Source organism: Aquarana catesbeiana, linkage group LG02 (genome assembly GCF_042186555.1).
Source record: "Aquarana catesbeiana isolate 2022-GZ linkage group LG02, ASM4218655v1, whole genome shotgun sequence".
NCBI classification, from domain to species: domain Eukaryota; kingdom Metazoa; phylum Chordata; class Amphibia; order Anura; family Ranidae; genus Aquarana; species Aquarana catesbeiana.
Genome location: NC_133325.1, coordinates 762,716,143 through 762,733,402, shown reverse-complemented (window position 1 = coordinate 762,733,402; position 17,260 = coordinate 762,716,143). Strand labels below are relative to the sequence as shown.

General features: G+C 42.6%; 1 protein-coding gene across 4 annotated transcripts in view; it reads right to left on the bottom strand.

Moving 5' to 3' along the window:
• Positions 1–17,260, bottom strand: part of DSCAM (DS cell adhesion molecule) — a 726,986-nt gene that overhangs the window by 346,902 nt on the left and 362,824 nt on the right. For all 4 annotated transcript variants that reach the window (XM_073617225.1, XM_073617227.1, XM_073617226.1 and 1 more), the window contains exons 12-14: positions 12,720–12,919; positions 9,775–9,871; positions 7,185–7,313 (exon numbers count right to left, since the gene is read on the bottom strand). In XM_073617225.1, the coding sequence (XP_073473326.1) occupies positions 7,185–7,313; positions 9,775–9,871; positions 12,720–12,919 (426 nt within the window). The remainder of the gene's footprint in view (positions 1–7,184; positions 7,314–9,774; positions 9,872–12,719; positions 12,920–17,260) is intronic.

Sequence of the window (17,260 nt, the reverse complement as noted above, 5' to 3'; positions counted from 1 at the left end):
TCTGTCAGGTCTATCTATTCTATCCAGGCGTCTCGGGCCCGGTTGGCTCCTGAGTTGTTCTTTGTGCTTGCGCAGTAGCCCTCTCTGGCAGTGCGCACGCGCTGGCATTCGTCGCCATATTTAGGACCTCCGGAATGCCGCTTTCATGTAACTCTCGCCTTGGTGTTCCTCAAGGCAGGTCCTCTCAACCGGATCCCAGGTGGGTTATCATACCTCCCAACTTTTTGAGAAGGAAACGAGGGACACCTATTAGCAAAAGTATATAGGCATAGTATATAGGCAAAAGTATATAGCTATTTAGAAACTGGATGAAAGGTTTAGCACTGGGAAACACTTTTTGAAAGATAGTGAATTTAATATACAACTATATAGATCAGACCAAAATGAGGGACAAATGAGGAGGAAAGAGGGACAGAGGGGCTTTGTTTCAAATCAGGGACAGTCCCTCAAAATCAAAGACAGTTGGGAGTTATGGGTTATTACACTCACGGGCATACCATTACACCTTCCCCTTGTGGGGACACATATGGGTTAGAAGCAGGGGGTGGCTGGAAATATGGAGTAAAAATGTTTTCCTTTCACTCTTTTCTTGCATGAGTGGTGTTCCTGTGGTGGTTTTTCTTTTTCCTCACCCTCTTTATAGGTGGTGGAGGAATATAGTCACTCATGGAAATTACTTGGTTACTGTTTAACATCCAGATATATATTTAAGATATATGCCATCCCAGGAGCTCTGCCCTATGTCAGCATACCAAAAAGTGGAGTGACACACAGGGTACACTACTAGTGTCATCCCTGGTTAGATGGTGTGCAACGCATGTAATTTAGGCTCCACTCCTATCTATTATTATTTCGGTTTCTCAATCCCATTAGTACTTTGCTCCACGGCTTGTAACGTCTCTTGGGGAGCCTCCATAGGAGTCATCTGGGGCCCTGAATGTGGGGAACATACCATTGGTTTCTCCATCTGGCAAAAGTGAACTTGGTTCTTTCATTATACAGCTGTATAAGGATGTGATCATTTTACATAGTAGGCGATCCCTGTGTAATAACACAGAGGAAATTTTATGTCTATTCACTACTGTGAAAAACTTCTGTTTTTATAAAAATTGTATAGACCATCAAGGTAGATCGAATTTTAATGTATACAAATAAATGTATATTTTTATATAAATTTCAATTGGTGCCAAAGTTGCCTTTAAAGTCCCACTTACATGTGGGGGTACTTTCTTGTTCTTTCTATAATATTTGGGATGTTGACAACACATAGATGGTCTTCTATGGTGGATTCTTCTTATCTGTCAGATATGGAATCATTCATTTGGATTATGGAAACATGGATAATATTATATATTTTTTTCAGTTTTGGATAGAGTAGGGAAGAGTTGTGTGCTCCACTGAGCTTTTATTTCCATCTATTATTTCCATTTACTTGTCGTGTCCTGCTTTGAAGGGTACCAGAACAGTAATGCCCCGTGCACAAGGGCAGACTTTTCGACCGGACTGGTCCGACGGACTTTTGACGGACTTCCAACGGACTTTTGAATGAACGGACTTGCCTACACACGAAGGTCCGATGGATTCGTACGTGATGACGTACGACCAGACTAAATTAAGAAAGTTGATAGCCAGTAGCCAATAGCTGCCCTAGCGTGGGTTTTCGTCCGTCGGACTAGCATACAGACGGCCGGATTTTTCGACCGGACTCGAGTCCGTCGGACAAATTAGAAACATGTTCCAAATCTAAAGTCCGTCAGATTTTCTACTGCAAAAGTCAGCTGCAGGTCCGATGGAGCCCACACATGCTCGGATTGTCTGCCGGATTTGGTCCGTCGGACCAGTCCGGTCGAAAAGTCCGCCCGTGTGTACACGGCATAAGGGTTTTTATTGCTGTTTATTTCACCATTTTGCAGATTTACACCTCACTTCATGTCTAGGTGAGGGTGTCAGGATAGAAGAAAGGGGAAATTTCCCCAGAGGGGCATAGGGGTTTTGACCCTTCCCCATTACAGTGCTGTGAAAAAGAATTTGCCCCTTCCTGATTTTTTTAATTTTTGTTCATATTTGTCACACTTAAATGATTCAGATCATCAAACAAATTTTAATATTACACAACGATAACCCGAGTAAATACAAAATGCAGTTTTTAAATGATGATTTTCATTTATTAAGGGAAAAAAAGCTGTCCAAACCTGCCTGGCCCTATGTGGAAAAACTAAATCACAAATGAACTTTGATTACCCACATTTTTTAGAAAGCTGAGTTCAATTTCACTTGCCTCACCCAGACCTGATTGCTGCCAGGATGTTGAATCAAGAAATCAAGAAATAGAAGCTATCTGACAAAGTGAATGATGCTACAAAATCTCAAAAAGCAACACATCATGAGGCGATCTAAAGAAATTCAAGAACAGATGAGTAACAAAGTAACTGGCAAATATTAGTCTGGAAAGGGTAAAAAAAAAACATTTCTAAGGCTTTGGGACTCCAGCTAACCACAGTGAGAGCCATTATCCACAAATGGAGAAAACTTGGAACACTGGTGAACTTTCCCAGGAGTGGACGGCCTATCAAAATGACTCCAAGAGCATGACGACGACTCATCCAGGAGGTAATAAAAGAATCCAGAACATCATCTGAAGACCTGCGGGCCTCACTTGCCTCAGGTGAGGCCAGTGTTCATGATTAAAAAAAAAAAAGAAAGACTGGGCAAAAATTGCATCCATGGGAGGGTTCCAAGGCGAAAGCCACTGCTGACCAAGAAAAACACAAACGTTCATCTCACATTTGCCAAAAAACGTCTTAATTATCCCCAAGTCTTTTGGGCAAATGTTCTGTGGACTGAGGAGATAAAAGTTGAACTTTTTGGAAGGTGTGCGTCCCGTTACACCTGGTGTAAACTAACACAGCATTTCATAAAAAGAACATCATACCAACAGTCAAACATGGTGGTGGTAATGTGATGGTCTGGGGCTGCTTTGCAGTTTCAGGACCTGGATGACTTGCCATAATTGATGGAACCATGAATTCTGTGCTCTACCAGAAAATCCTAAAGGAGAATTTCCAGCCATCAGTTTGTGACCTCAAGCTCAAGCGCACTTGGTTTATGCAGCAGGACAATGATCCGAAACACCAGCAAGGCCACCTCTGAATGGCTCAAAAAAAAATAAAAATGAAGGTTTTGGAGTGGCCTAGTCAAAGTCTGGACAAATCCTTAAACAGGCCACTCATGCTGGAAAACCCTCCAAATTGGTTGAACTAAAACATTTAAGAAGAGTGGCCTAAAATTCCTCCACAGCCTGGGGAAAGATTCATTGCCAGTTATCGCAAACACATGACTGCAGTTGTTGCCACCATGGGCAGCACAATCAGTTATTAGGTTTAGGAGGCAATTACTTTTTCACATACAGCCAAGCAAGTTTGGACAGCTTTTTTCCTTTATTAAAAATCAGAAAGGGGGCAAATACGTTTTCACAGCTCTGTATATCCAAAGGCCACATGATACAGAAGCTGCACCGCCTCTTGGGCATTAAAGCCTACCTAAAAGGATGCCGTAAATGATATAAACTCAATTTGTTGCACTGAGAATTCTTGAATACATGATAGAAAATTGACAGCACATAAAGGCTTGAGAAAACTGACTGAACAATAAAACAATATCAGCCAAGCCACAAGAAAAATCCATACAATGACCGTTTGCGCTTCTATAGCAACAAATTGAGAATGGAGGACAAGAAGAACAGAGGTTAATAAAAGAGGCTGACACTACAGGTCACTAACATATATAGAATTTCAATACTGCAGCTCAATACCCTGCATGCCTGCACAACAGACACAAGATACCATCTTATTCTATCTAAAGAGAACCAGTCACCAGTATTTAGGTAATAAGTGACTGCCTTATGAAAAATAATAACAATTGTAGGAAGGTTAGAATGTCTTTCTTTGTCCTCATTTGGGATCTCTGTTCACTTAATGTGGAAGCAGAACAGAGATTAAGTGAAAATGCCCCTAAATGGATCACAGGCCACATTAAAAACGGTAATTCCCTTTGAATTCAAATCAATTAAATACATTATATGGCCAAACGTATGTGAACACCCCTCCAAATTCTTGAGTTCAGGTGTTTCCAGTGAAGGGTACTGTTAATATACTGAAAACTATATGCTTCCATCAATTTGGTAACAATTTGGGAAAGATCCTCTTCTGTTTCAGCATGACTGCCTCTCTGCACAAAGCCAGCTCCACAAAGACATGGTTTGATGAGTTTGATGTGGAGGAACTTGGGTGGCCTGCACAGAGATCTGACTTCAATCCTTCTGAACACCATTGAGAGGAATTAGAATGCCAACTGTGATCCAGTCAGGTTTTGGTGATCAGTCTGTAGCTAGGTTTTAATGCAAGTGCCTTGGTGAGTTGGAGGGAATCCTGGGAATCCGGTAACAGAGGTACGCTGGACTGGTGGAGAGGGGGCGCAGGCTCAGCATGTCCCACCTAATACAACATACAAGTTACAGTGTGTAGTGACATGGGACAAGACACTTGACAGAGGAAATCTGTATGTTTTATTACTACACACAGTAAAGACTCATCTATAAGTCAGGGAACTGCCTTAAGCTAGTACACATAAGCTAAATGTCGGGTGGCATTGGCTGTTTCAATAGAAACTAGACGACATTCGGCCCATGTGCAAGGCAGCTGGTCCGACAGAAGCTGGCCATAGGGCTAGCATCTGTCGAAGGGTCATGACCAAAAAAGGTCTGCCGAACCGCCTCCTGATCGGAGCGTTCTGGCTAGGAGGCCGTCCCCTTGTCAGAACACAATAGCACAGCAGGGGAGATTGTTGTACTAACATCGGATTGTTAGTACAGCGGCTCCGACATAAGCTATCAGTTGAACGAATATATATATATATATATATACACACACACACACACACACACAGTATTTCACAAAAGTGAGTACACCCCTCACATTTGTGTAAATATTTTATTATATCTTTTCATGTGACAACACTGAAGAAATGACACTTTGCTACAATGTAAAGTAGTGAGTGTACAGCTTGTATAACAGTGTAAATTTGCTGTCCCCTCAAAATAACTCAACACACAGCCATTAATGTCTAAACTGCTGGCAAGAAAAGTGAGTACACCCCTAAGTGAAAATGTCCAAATTGGGCCCAAAGTGTCAATATTTTGTGTGGCCACCATTATTTCCCAGCACTGCCTTAACCCTCTTGGGCATGGAGTTCACCAGAGCTTCACAGGTTGCCACCGGAGTCCTCTTCCACTCCTCCATGAGGACAATAACGGAGCTGGTGGATGTTAGAGCCCTTGCGCTCCTCCACCTTCCGTTCGAAGATGCCCTACGGATTCTCAATAGGGTTTAGGTCTGGAGACATGCTTGGCCAGTCCATCACCTTTACCCTCAGCTTCTTTAGCAAGGCAGTGATCATCTTGGAGGTGTGTTTGGGGTCGTTATCATGTTGGAATACTGCCCTGCCGCCCAGTCTCCTAAGGGAGGGGATCATGCTCTGCTTCAGTATGTCACAGTACATGTTGGCATTCATGGTTCCCTCAATGAACTGTAGCTCCCCAGTGTCGGCAGCACTCATGTAGCCCCAGACTATGACACTCTCACCACCATGCTTGACTGTAGGCAAGACACACTTGTCTTTGTACCCCTCACCTGGTTGCCGCCACACACACTTGACACCATCTGAACCAAATAAGTTTATCTTTATCTCATCAGACTACAGGACATGGTTCCAGTAATCCATGTCCTTAGTTTGCTTGTCTTCAGCAAACTGTTTTCGGGCTTTCTTGTGCATCATCTTTAGAAGAGGCTTCCTTCTGGGACGACAGCCATGCAGACCAATTTGATGCAGTGTGCGGCGTATGGTCTGAGCACTGACAGGCTGACCCCCCACCCCTTCAAACTCTGCAGCAACGCTGGCAGCACTCATACATCTATTTCCCAAAGACAACCTCTGGATATGACGCTGAGCACATGCACTCAGCTTCTTTGGTTGACCATGGCGAGGCCTATTCTGAGTGGAACCTGTCCTGTTAAACCGCTGTATAGTCTTGGCCATCATGCTGCAGCTCAGTTTCAGGGTTTTGGCAATCTTCTTATAGCCTAGACCATCTTTATGTAGAGCAACAATTCTTTTTTTCAGATCCTCAGAGAGTTCTTTGCCATGAGGTGCCATATTGAACTTCAGTGACCAGTATGAGAGAGTGAGAGCGATAACACCAAATTTAACACACCTGCTTCCTATTCACACCTGAGACCTTGTAATGCCGCGTACACACGATCAGACTTTACGGCATACTTGGTCGGCTTACTGGATTTCGTCGGACAATTCGATCGTGTGTGGGCTCCAGCGGACTTTGTTTTCTCAAAAGTTTGACAGACTTAGATTTGAAACATGTTTCAAATCTGTCCAACGGACTCGAGTCCGGTCGAAAAGTCCGCTCGTCTGTATGCTAGTCCGACGGACAAAGACCGACGCTAGGGCAGCTATTGGCTACTGGCTATGAACTTCCTTGTTTTAGTCCGGTCGTACGTCATCACGTACGAATCCGTCGGACTTTGGTTGATTGTGTGTAGGCAAGTCCGTCGTAAAGTCTGCCGTAAAGTCCGATCGTGTGTACGCGGCATAACACTAACAAGTCACATGACACCGGGGAGGGAAAATGGCTAATTGGCCCGAATTTGGACATTTTCACTTAGGGGTGTACTCACTTTTGTTGCCAGCGGTTTAGACATTAATGGCTGTGTGGAGGTTTTTTGAGGGGACAGCAAATTTACACTGTTATACAAGCTGTACACTCACTACTTTACATTGTAGCAAAGTGTCATTTCGTCAGTGTTGTCACATGTAAAGATATAATAAAACATTTTAAAACCTTTTACAATAATGTGAGGGGTGTATTCACTTTTGTGAGATACTGCATATATATATATATATATATATATATATATATATATATATATATATACACAATGTTATACTATATATACTTCAATGTTTAGAAGCTGAGAGTTACAGAAAAATAATTTCCCGGTATTTATATCAAGATTTTCAGTGTAGATGTTCGTCTATACCTGGGCAGATCAGTTATGGCTCACCACCGAGAAATGTACCTTTTGCTTCTCTGTTTTATTGTTTTATGACAATACCTGATTTGTTCTTGCATTCAATATCGTAGCCTGTGATTGGGCTGTTGCCATCGAATCCCATTGTCCAGCGTAGAGCGATACTCCGAGCTCTCACTTCCCGGATTTCAATTTCTGGAGGATCGGGAGGTTCTGATAAACAAATAGAAAGATGACAATGCAAACAGATTAGATGAACTGCATGCACGGCTTCTTAGCGACCAGATAAATGTTAAAGAAAAGCTACGTGCTATTTACATATAAAAGGACACCAAAACATAATTTAGACCTCTTGGAGAAAAGCAAATGGATTATTTGTTAAAAAACACACACACACTTCTTGTATGTTGCGTCCCTTGTATCTTTAATTAGGTCATGTACCTGTGAAATAATAAAGCACAGAGCCGCTCCTCATTAGCACGGCATAATTAACAGGTAAAACAGGAGGCCACAGACAAAGCACTTTTACCAATGACTTTCAATGATCTCAAGGAAAACCTGTGCTTTGCCCATACATGGCCCCATCTCCAGTAACTTTTCTTCACTTCCTGCTACTCCATTCATCCAATGGAAAGGAAGCTCAGTGTAAGCGTTGAGTCAATTTAGTTGAAGCTTACACAGGGCTGAGAGTTCATTTCCAGCTAAGGTCATTTCCAGGCACTTATTTAACAAAAATATAACATAAGTTACAGTATATCTGGGACTTTATCTTTCCTACTATACATTTGTTAGATTACTATTTATTAATTACCTTTTGGCTAGTCGTTTCCCAGATTACCATTTTTTTTACCCTCTATCATTTTCTTTAACCACTTCCGGACCGCCGCACGCCGACATACATCCTAACTTTGAAGAGGAATATCGTTGTTATGGCAGCATATAGCTACCATAACCCCGGTATCCTCTTCTTCGGCCGGCGGTCTGCTTTCCGATAATGGTGGTCTCTGCGGCGGATTCTCTGCAAGATCATTTTATCGGCACTCCGGTGCCCTCCGCCGCTTACTGGAGCCGTCGGTAGCGGCGGAGGCGATCGGATCTTCTCCCTTGCTGGGTATGGAGACAAGTGAGGGGAAGATGGCCCCCACCCGTCTCCATACCATTGCAGGGCGGAAGCGACGTCAAATGTCACTTCCGCCCATAGCTCTTAAAAGGGCCATTTTTTATAAATTTTTCTTTTCAATGACAGCATTTTTTAAAAAAATTTTTATTGCATTTTAGTGTAAATATGAAATCTGAAGTCTTTTTGACCCCAGATCTCATATTTAAGAGGTCCTGTCATGCTTTTTTTCTATTACAAGGGATGTTTACATTCCCTGTAATAGGAATAAAAGTGACACATATTTTTTTAAAAAAGAACAGTGTAAAAATAAAAAATAAAAGGTAAAATAAATAAGAAAAAAAATGTTAAAGCGCGCTCTGTCCTGCCAAGCTCGCGTACAGAAGCAAACGCATACGTGAGTAGCACCCGCATATGAAAACGTTGTTCAAACCACACATGTGAGGTATCGCCGTGATTGGTAGAGTGAGAGCAATAATTCTAGCCCTAGACCTCTTCTGTAACTCAAAACATGCAACCTGTAGAATTTTTTAAACGTCGCCTATGGAGATTTTTAAGGGTAAAGGTTTGTTGCCATTCCACAAGCACACGCAATTTTGAAGCGTGACATGTTGGGTATCAATTTACTCAGCATAACATTATCTTTCACAATATAAAAAAAATTGGGCTAACTTTACTGTTGTCTTATTTTTTTAATTAAAAAAAATGTATTTTTTCCCAAAGAAGTGCACTTGTAAGACCGCAGCTCAAATACAGTGTGACAGAAAGTATTGCAACGACCGCCATTTTATTCTCTAGGGTTTTAGAAAAAAAATGTATAATGTTTGGGAGTTCTAAGTAATTTTCTAGCAAAAAAAACTGTTTTTAACTTGTAAACAACAAATCTCAAAAAGAGGCTCGGTCCTTAAGTGGTTAAAACAAAGTGGGCACAGTCAAAAATATATACTCAGTGTCATGTTTAGAAAATCATCAAAATTTGTAAAGTAGATCTCAAGTGCATAAAAAAGGGGCAAGGAGAAGGATAGTTTAAACTGGAATTGAACCCTTATATTTTTCTCCTGTGGCAGCTGAAAGCCAGCTTCTCCTACCTCAGCTGCCACAAAAGGAAAATACAGGGCATTGGTTCTAGTATATGCTGCCCCCGCCGCCCCTCCTGTCCAGATTTACGTTATTTCTGCTGCCGAGCTCCCCTGGTACCCTTCCCCCACCCTTCCCCCGCAGCACTGCCAGCTTACCCTCCTCTCCTTTCCAACCATATCCTTTTCTGAATTAATTGCTACTTACTGTTTTCATTCATAACTAAAGCATAGTAAACAGTGTCAACTATGCTTCAGTTTGAATAACAAGGGAAACTGTGCAGAGCTCTTCCTGTTTATTCATTCTGTGCAGTTGAATGTGTCCTTAATCTCCTTTCTCTGATTCAAAAGTAAGACATCAGGGGTCTGTTTAGATCCCTGATAATTCAGCAAAGTCCCCAAACGGGGCTGCAAAAAAAAAGAAATATTGATAGTGGTCCTCCGCTATCAGTCCCCCCCAAAGTTAGTATGTGTACTATACCTTGTACTGTGAGCTGGATGATGCCTCGATCTTCTCCAAAAGAATTGATGGCATGACATGAGAAGAAGCCAGAATCCTCTCGAACAGTTGGTACAATCTGTAGTGAATAGTGAGACTCAGAGTTCTGTAACTATGCTGATAATCCACACATAATTTAAAGCTCCAATTAAACTTAAACTCCAACAAGCGTGCAAAATACACAGCTAAAACATATAGATATGAACCATTTAAACTGAGAAAAGGTTAATAGAGTAAACCATATGCTGCTGTGAGCCCCCCCACTCTCACATCTCACAGGGTGTTGTAGTAAAAAAACTGTTCACAGAGCTCAATAGCTCAAGCTGACATTTACACAGAAAGCTGAATGATCATATAAATGTCATATACATGGTCAATGCTTTACTGGATGGCTCAGTCCAAAGTTTCAATCAGGTGGGACCAGCCAGAAAGGGAGCTCATTTTTCTTTGGCTAACTCATAGTTCCTGGGAATTCTTTGCCCTTTTTTTTATGTATATTTGTACTATAAAAAGGGTACCCATTCCAGAATAGGAAAGCTTTTGCCCAATGAGTATGTCCTTACAAATATATCAAAGCTTATATTAATGGGCTCTATGCTCATAAACAGACGTTTTTGGGAGTTTGGGCGTTTTTTTTTTTTAACAGCCCATAATCGCCCCTCTATGTTATCCTATGTGTCCATGCACACATGGATGTTTTTGGACGTTTATCAGCAGTGGAGTTTATGAGCTGTTTTCTGAACGCCATAAAATCTCATTCGGGACTCGTTTTTCTGACCACAAAAAGCGCCAAACGCTCATAAATGCTCATAAACCCTGATACACGCTCAAAAACGTGGCTCACCAGTGTTTTTTAAAGTTTTTGGTTCATTGAAAAAAAAAAAAAAACACCAAAAAACGCAGACGTGGAAAAAGGCTAAAAACGGTAATAAACACTATTGCAAAAACGCTAAAAAACATTGAAAGACTCACTGCAAAGCTACTGACCTTTTTATAACATTATTTTAACGTAGTGTGCATGGAGCCTTAGTGTAATGAACTAAGGCTAAATAAAAAGTAATCATTGTGTTCTTTTAATAATACTATTTGTTGCAGCAAGGGTTAAAATCGCCTGTGCAAGAATCACGCTAGAAATCAGTCTGCTGCTGACCTGGGTCTCAAACTGTCTGGCATGTCACCAGCCGAGTGCTACATTTAAACAGCCCTTAGGCCCCATGCACACAGGGCGTTTCCCCAGCTCTTCTAAATGCCTTTCCTCTTGGCAGCAGCATTTTGGCAGGAAAAATACTTAATGAGTGTGTAGCGAGGTCCCAGGCCTCTTTCAGTCTAATGAGAACCTCCAGGGCCAGAGATAGCTGACATCCTTCTGTATATGGTGGGTTGTGAGGCATGGTGGGCGCAAAGTAGTTGGGCGCCAGACACTTCTTGAATGCAAAAAATATTTTCTTTCTCTTAACAGAACTTTGGGAGAGAAGGTTAGGGCCAAGACACCCTTTGGTAGTTGCAAGATTAATTGGCAGACTCCGAGACTTTAACAGGAGGACAGCCATGAAGGGAAAGGCATCCAGCCAGATGCCACATCTGCATGTGCAGGAATGCCGGCTTCTATGGCAACAGTCTTTAACAGTTCCTAACACAAAGTGTAACAGTTCCTTCACTTCTTTGGCATCTGTTGTTTTTAATTAGCTGCTCCTGGACATGCTGGCAGTGGGGTTTGTGCATGGACAACATAGGCTAACATGGAGAGGTGTTTAGAGGCAGAAACCCCCCAAAAACACGAGACGCAACTAAACGCAGCATTGTGCACAGCATTGTGCATGAGGCCTAATGCTCCCTGAGTGCCATGCTCTGGGTCTGAGTCTCTAGCGTGCTGCTAGCACAAGGTAATGTAATTCTTGCTGAAGCAAATAATATTATTAAAAATAATAAAATAAAAAGAAGCCCACAATGCAGCCTGCCTGCAATGTAGTAATAATAAAGGAAAAGAAAAGAAAAAAGAGAAAAGAAAAAAGAAAAAAAAAAACAGACCATGTTTACAAGAAGAGAAGAGAAGAAAAAAGAAAAGAAAAAAAAGAAAAAGAAAAAGGGAAAGGAAAAAAAAGAAGAAGAGAAAAGAAAAGGAAGACCATGTTTACAATTGCATGTTGCTGGGTAAGTCATAGTAAGCTGTTGGAAGGGATGCAATGTAAACAGGAGGTATACAGATTTGGGTGGGGTGGAGTGGCTAGCAAGAGATGCATTGTGAGCAGAGGTATAGTTGCTATGTATGAATGTGCCCACAGGGAAGAAGGGGTACTGTGAGCTGGGTAAGGATAGCAAGTGAGGGAGGTGCAATGCAGTGCTTGTGGGTGGTGGGAATGTAAGAGTTTGCTGGTCAGAAAAGGATGCGGTGTGAAGATTGGGGGACTGGAAGTAGTGTGAGCAGAGGGGAGGTGAAATAAGTTGGTTGGGGGAGGGGGGGGTGCACAAGGGGTGGACTGTAAGCAACTGTAAGCAACAGGCAAAATAGCTGGGGAGGCATGTGGTATGAATGGGATGGCCAGTGGGTGAGGGATGCAGTATGCTCAGAGGAGATGTGGTGTGAGTGGGCACAGTGGGTAGTTTGTGAGGAGCAGGGGGTGCGGTAGTTTGGGGAAGGTTGTGGTGTAAGGTGATCTGGGGAAGAATGGAGTGTGAGCAGGAGTGGGGAAGGTGGCCCAGGCAGGGATGGACTATGAGCAAGGGGTGGATGAAGTATGAGCGGAGATTGTGGTGGGTGGTGAGGGACGTGTGTAAGCAGGGGGTGAGGTGGTCCAGGAAAGGTTGTGGTGTAAGGTGGTGTAAGGGAAACAGGTGGTGGGTGAGGTGGCCCGGGCAGGGATAGACAGTGAGAAGGGTGTTGATATAATAATATTGCTGAAATGTATTATCTATAAAATTTGCTGTACCTGAAGCACGGAGAGGACCTCATCTCCCACTTCCTTTGTGGACACCAAATATCGAGACATTTCTGGTACATTTATCATGCGGTCTTCTTTTTCCCAACGCACGATAATGGGCTTTTCACCATGTGCTGTGCAATTCATTTCTTTCTTCTGACCTTGGGTAGCCAGCGTTGTATTGGGGTAGGAGATTATCCTCGCAGGAACTACAAGACAAAAAAAGGAATCAATTAAAGTGATGCTTTTCAAGTTTTGGTGAATACATAATATAAACCAAGTTCCTGCTTGGTAAATTTGCAGTGACTTTTACATTTTTCAATGTTTGCTCTTCCAACTTTTAGGTATAAAATATAGAGATTTATATTTAAAATTAGACTAAAGATGAATTACAAGTATGGTTATTTTTACATAGTTAAGCACTTTAAGCAGCCATCTTCCCTCTGACAGTCTCTCCCTCCACCCGGGAACATAAGTACTCAATGGAATGAGATCTCTGTATTCCCTTCCTCCATGGGTACACCTCTCCCGGGACCCTTCAGGTGAATAGTCTCACTCAGGGAACTCTTGGCCTGGCCCAAAAGGCATTTTGCAACCGGCCCTAGCCCCACCTCCAAAAGGGTCAGGAAGTCTACAGCTGCTCTCCTGGATGCAGGTCTACTTTTACTCGGCCTCCAGCCCTATCCAGATCCTCCACATGCTAGCTACACCTGTACTGGTGTGGAGTGTTTGGCTCCCATGCCCAATGGGGCTCCTCCCAACCTGGCTGATATCTGGGTCCTGACTCACCCATGACATCACTACGGGAGGGCATAACTAAAAGGACATTATTCTGGAACAGGGCCACCCAGTGGCAGACTAGCTAAGCTGCACCTGCCTACAAGCTGAATGAAGCTGGGGATAGATCCCTGTGCAGGAAGCAGTCACATTCATGATATCTTCCCATTACAGATATGCCCCACAGTGAGTACCAAGCTGGTCCTAATTACCACCAGTTTCTTAATCTGCCAACTGGTGGTAATACTTTACGAATCTGCCATTGGGACAGGTAAGTTGCAGCAGTTAGTTACCTAAATTTGTGACCAGTGTCAGTAATGTTACCAAAACTAACAGGAATGCTTCCCTGAATTCGAAATAGATCATTCTAAAGGAACCAGAAAGTGTTGAAAATGCTTTACTGATTCCCCCCCCCCCCTCAATATCTTGAGAAAAATAGAGGACTGGAGATAAAATATTCTATTACTCTTGGGCAGGGCCGTCTTTAATATTGGTTGGACCTTGGGCAAACATTTTCTTGGGCTCTCCCGAATCCACTTATCAACTATTTGCGGGCAGTGCGAAATCAAGGGGAAGCTGCCTTAGGCCCCACAACAATGACTGGGCCCAGGGCAGTAGCCCCTTTTGCCCTGTGTTAAAGAAGGCCCCGCTCTTTGGTTCCCTTCACACTAGCAGCAGTGTTTACTGCCCCCTCCCCTCCAAAAAGTGATCTGCAGTGGGTCACTTTTTAGAGGTTAATAAAAGGAGGTATGCAGGTGTTTAGGGGGCTATACAACCACCTCCAGGTGCCTGTTTTTTTTGGTTTTTTTTTTTGTTTTGTTTTTTAACACTGCTGATTTTGCATGGCAGGATGGAGGCAAGTGGTTGGCTTGCGGTTGTGGCATGGTCCCCATTCACTTACATGGGAGAGTTTGGCAGGAAGTGTCAAATCTCGCATGTCGCTTTAAACACACACCGTGATGGCTTCATCCAAGCTGCATCATTTCCACTTGTGAGTGGGTGGTTGAGGGGCAGTAAAAACACAGATCAACTGCCTATTTTCTTTAACCCCGGCCACAAAGGAGTCTTAGTGAATTGAGCCTTTTGTCTTAAAGAAAGTGGTGAATCCTATATAGACTAGGAAGCAATACGTATGACAGAAATGTACGTGATAGGACAGCGGAGTCTTCTTGAATCAGAGAATAATTTTCCAGCCTCTTCAGCTTCACAGAACTCATCTATTTTAAAGCAAATTAATGAGAAGAGCTTGATGAAAATGTTAATGGTTGCTGGCGTGACCTTTTCGCTTGTCACAAATGGAGATCCCGGGATGTGACAAAATGTCAACAAGCAGTACTAAAGAATGCAAAAATAATGCAATCTTTACTGTTCAGTTCAATGTAAAGAGAGTGTTCACTGGTGAGATAGCACCATGCTTCGCTCAGACGCATAACAGATGATGTTATGTTGGTCATACACAGGAGAATCCCTATACTTGCAATTGATAATGATCTTGTTAATGAGTTCATTGTGCCTAAGCAGTACCCTTCAAACTGGACCTTTTTATCTTGAATTTTTCCTAACACTGCATTCATATGTGCACGTTTCCTGAATGTGCAGTTTAGCACTCGTTTCGGAAACATGATGCAAACGCACGTCATGCTTGTGGTGCTAATAACCCAGATAGCAAGCACTTGTGCTGCAACTTTAAAAATGACTTGCCAAGCTCATGCTAGACTTGCCAGGCTTCACAAGTTTGTTGCACAATTGCAGCAAGTCCACATTGCATGACTGCATGATCAACTTTCTTTGCAAACATTCTGCAAGTCTGCTGCAAGTTCTAGTTCAGTTATGTTGTACAATAGTCATCCCACCACAGGGGGGCACTGTGGCTGAATTTTCATGCTGTAGACTTGCAGAGCTCTTGCTGTAGACTCACCATTGCAACTTTGCTCTTGCTAGAGACTTGCCAGGCAAATTTGCAACAAATTGGAAAAGTGTCAACTAGAATTTGTGCTTCAAGTGCTCTGCAAGTGTACAACTTGCCAGTGAAAATGTGCAGCAATTTAACACTTAAAATTCAACACTGCCGCCAATTTGTGGCAAGTTATCCTTGCTATCTGGGAATTGTTAATGGCACCCCAAACACTGTTAGTAGGCACTCGTTTAATTGCACGACAAACGTGCAATAAATGCACCAAAACGTGCATCCCAAAACACGCAAAGCTCCCAAAGTCATCACTACTAATGACGAAACGTGTTGGAATGCAACTTCCTGCTGATGTCCTGTTCGGAAACCGGAGATATGTAGCAGCCATCTTTAATGTTGGCATACATGGTTTTTAAGGCAAACACTGATTTTAATGATGTAAAAAAAGTACTTTTCACTATGTGGGATATCACTTCTTTTTTATTGCATTGACATATGCTGACATATGCTGAGCTACCTGTATGGGAGTCTGTCCTGGAGGACTGAAGAAAGAGGACAATATGGAGGGCTGCAATACCTGGATTTATGTACATATGCTGTTTTTTTACATCAAAGCCATCTGGTTTGGTGTGAAATCCATGTGGTCTGTCTTTTCCTAGAGAAGGTACACTTTTGGAGCACCTCTTTCTTTTTGGTAATTGAGTGGGCCGGTGCACACAGTCTCAAAGCTGTATATCTGCAGTGTGAGATCATCCAGGTCACTGCTTCCCCTGATGGCTAGCCTTGTTAGATCTGGGGTAAGATTTGATGATGTCACTACTATCCTGCACATTGTTCTCCTTGCTGGAGGCTCTGACATGAGGAAGCAAAACCCTCCCCAAAGTCAATAATGGTGAAAGATCAGCTGTAGAGAGACCACAGTCAATATGGGTGACTAGTTAATTGTCCTCTCTTTGCCTTTTTTTTTTGGGCACAACTTCCAGAGTCCAGGTGCCCTTTAAGCTGTATTTGGCTCCACGTAACCTGTGCTGTAATTTATAATTTTACCATGGAAGGGGCAGGTACAGACACCCCGCTCAGGGTGTCAGGTACTTGACTGCATAATAGCTGTTAATTTTAAGGACAGAAAACTATTCAGTCTACTAAGAAGACACGCAGCCGCTAAATGAAGTTGGGCAAGAAGCAGTCTACACTTTAAACTGTAAGGGCTTCTTTACTGTTATAATGGTAAAGATGTGGAATTCCCTTCCACAGTTGGGGATATCAGTGAGGAGTGTCGATAATTAAAAAAAAAAACTTTTAAAGGGGCATCTTAGCTAACACAATATACAGTGATATGAGAAATGGTAGTGACATGGACAAGCAGACACGCAGGTTCAACCGGTGTCTTTATTTAAGTTTACTATGTGACTGTGTAAAAGTGCAATTGTGTGCCTTGTTGTTTCAGCAGCTCCTGATTACTTAACCTCAGACATGAAAAATGAACAAAGCATATCCTGCTATAGTGTGTACTTGTCTCAAATAAGAACACCAAGTGTAATTTCTGTCTGCTGCTTCATTCCTCTGCTCTGTCCATAAAGACATGGATGATCGAGTTTGGGGTGAAGGAATTTGACTGACCTGCACAGAATCCTAACCTCACCCCGATAGAACACCTTTGGGATGAATTAGAGCAGAGACTGCGAGCCAGGCCTTCTCGTCCAACATCAGTGCTTGACCTCACAAATGCGCTTCTGGAAGAATGGTCAAACATTCCCATAGACACACTCCTAAACCTTGTGGACAGCCTTCCCAGAAGAGTTGAAGCTGTTATAGTTACAAAGGGTGGGCAAACTCAATATTGAACCCTATGGACTAAGACTGG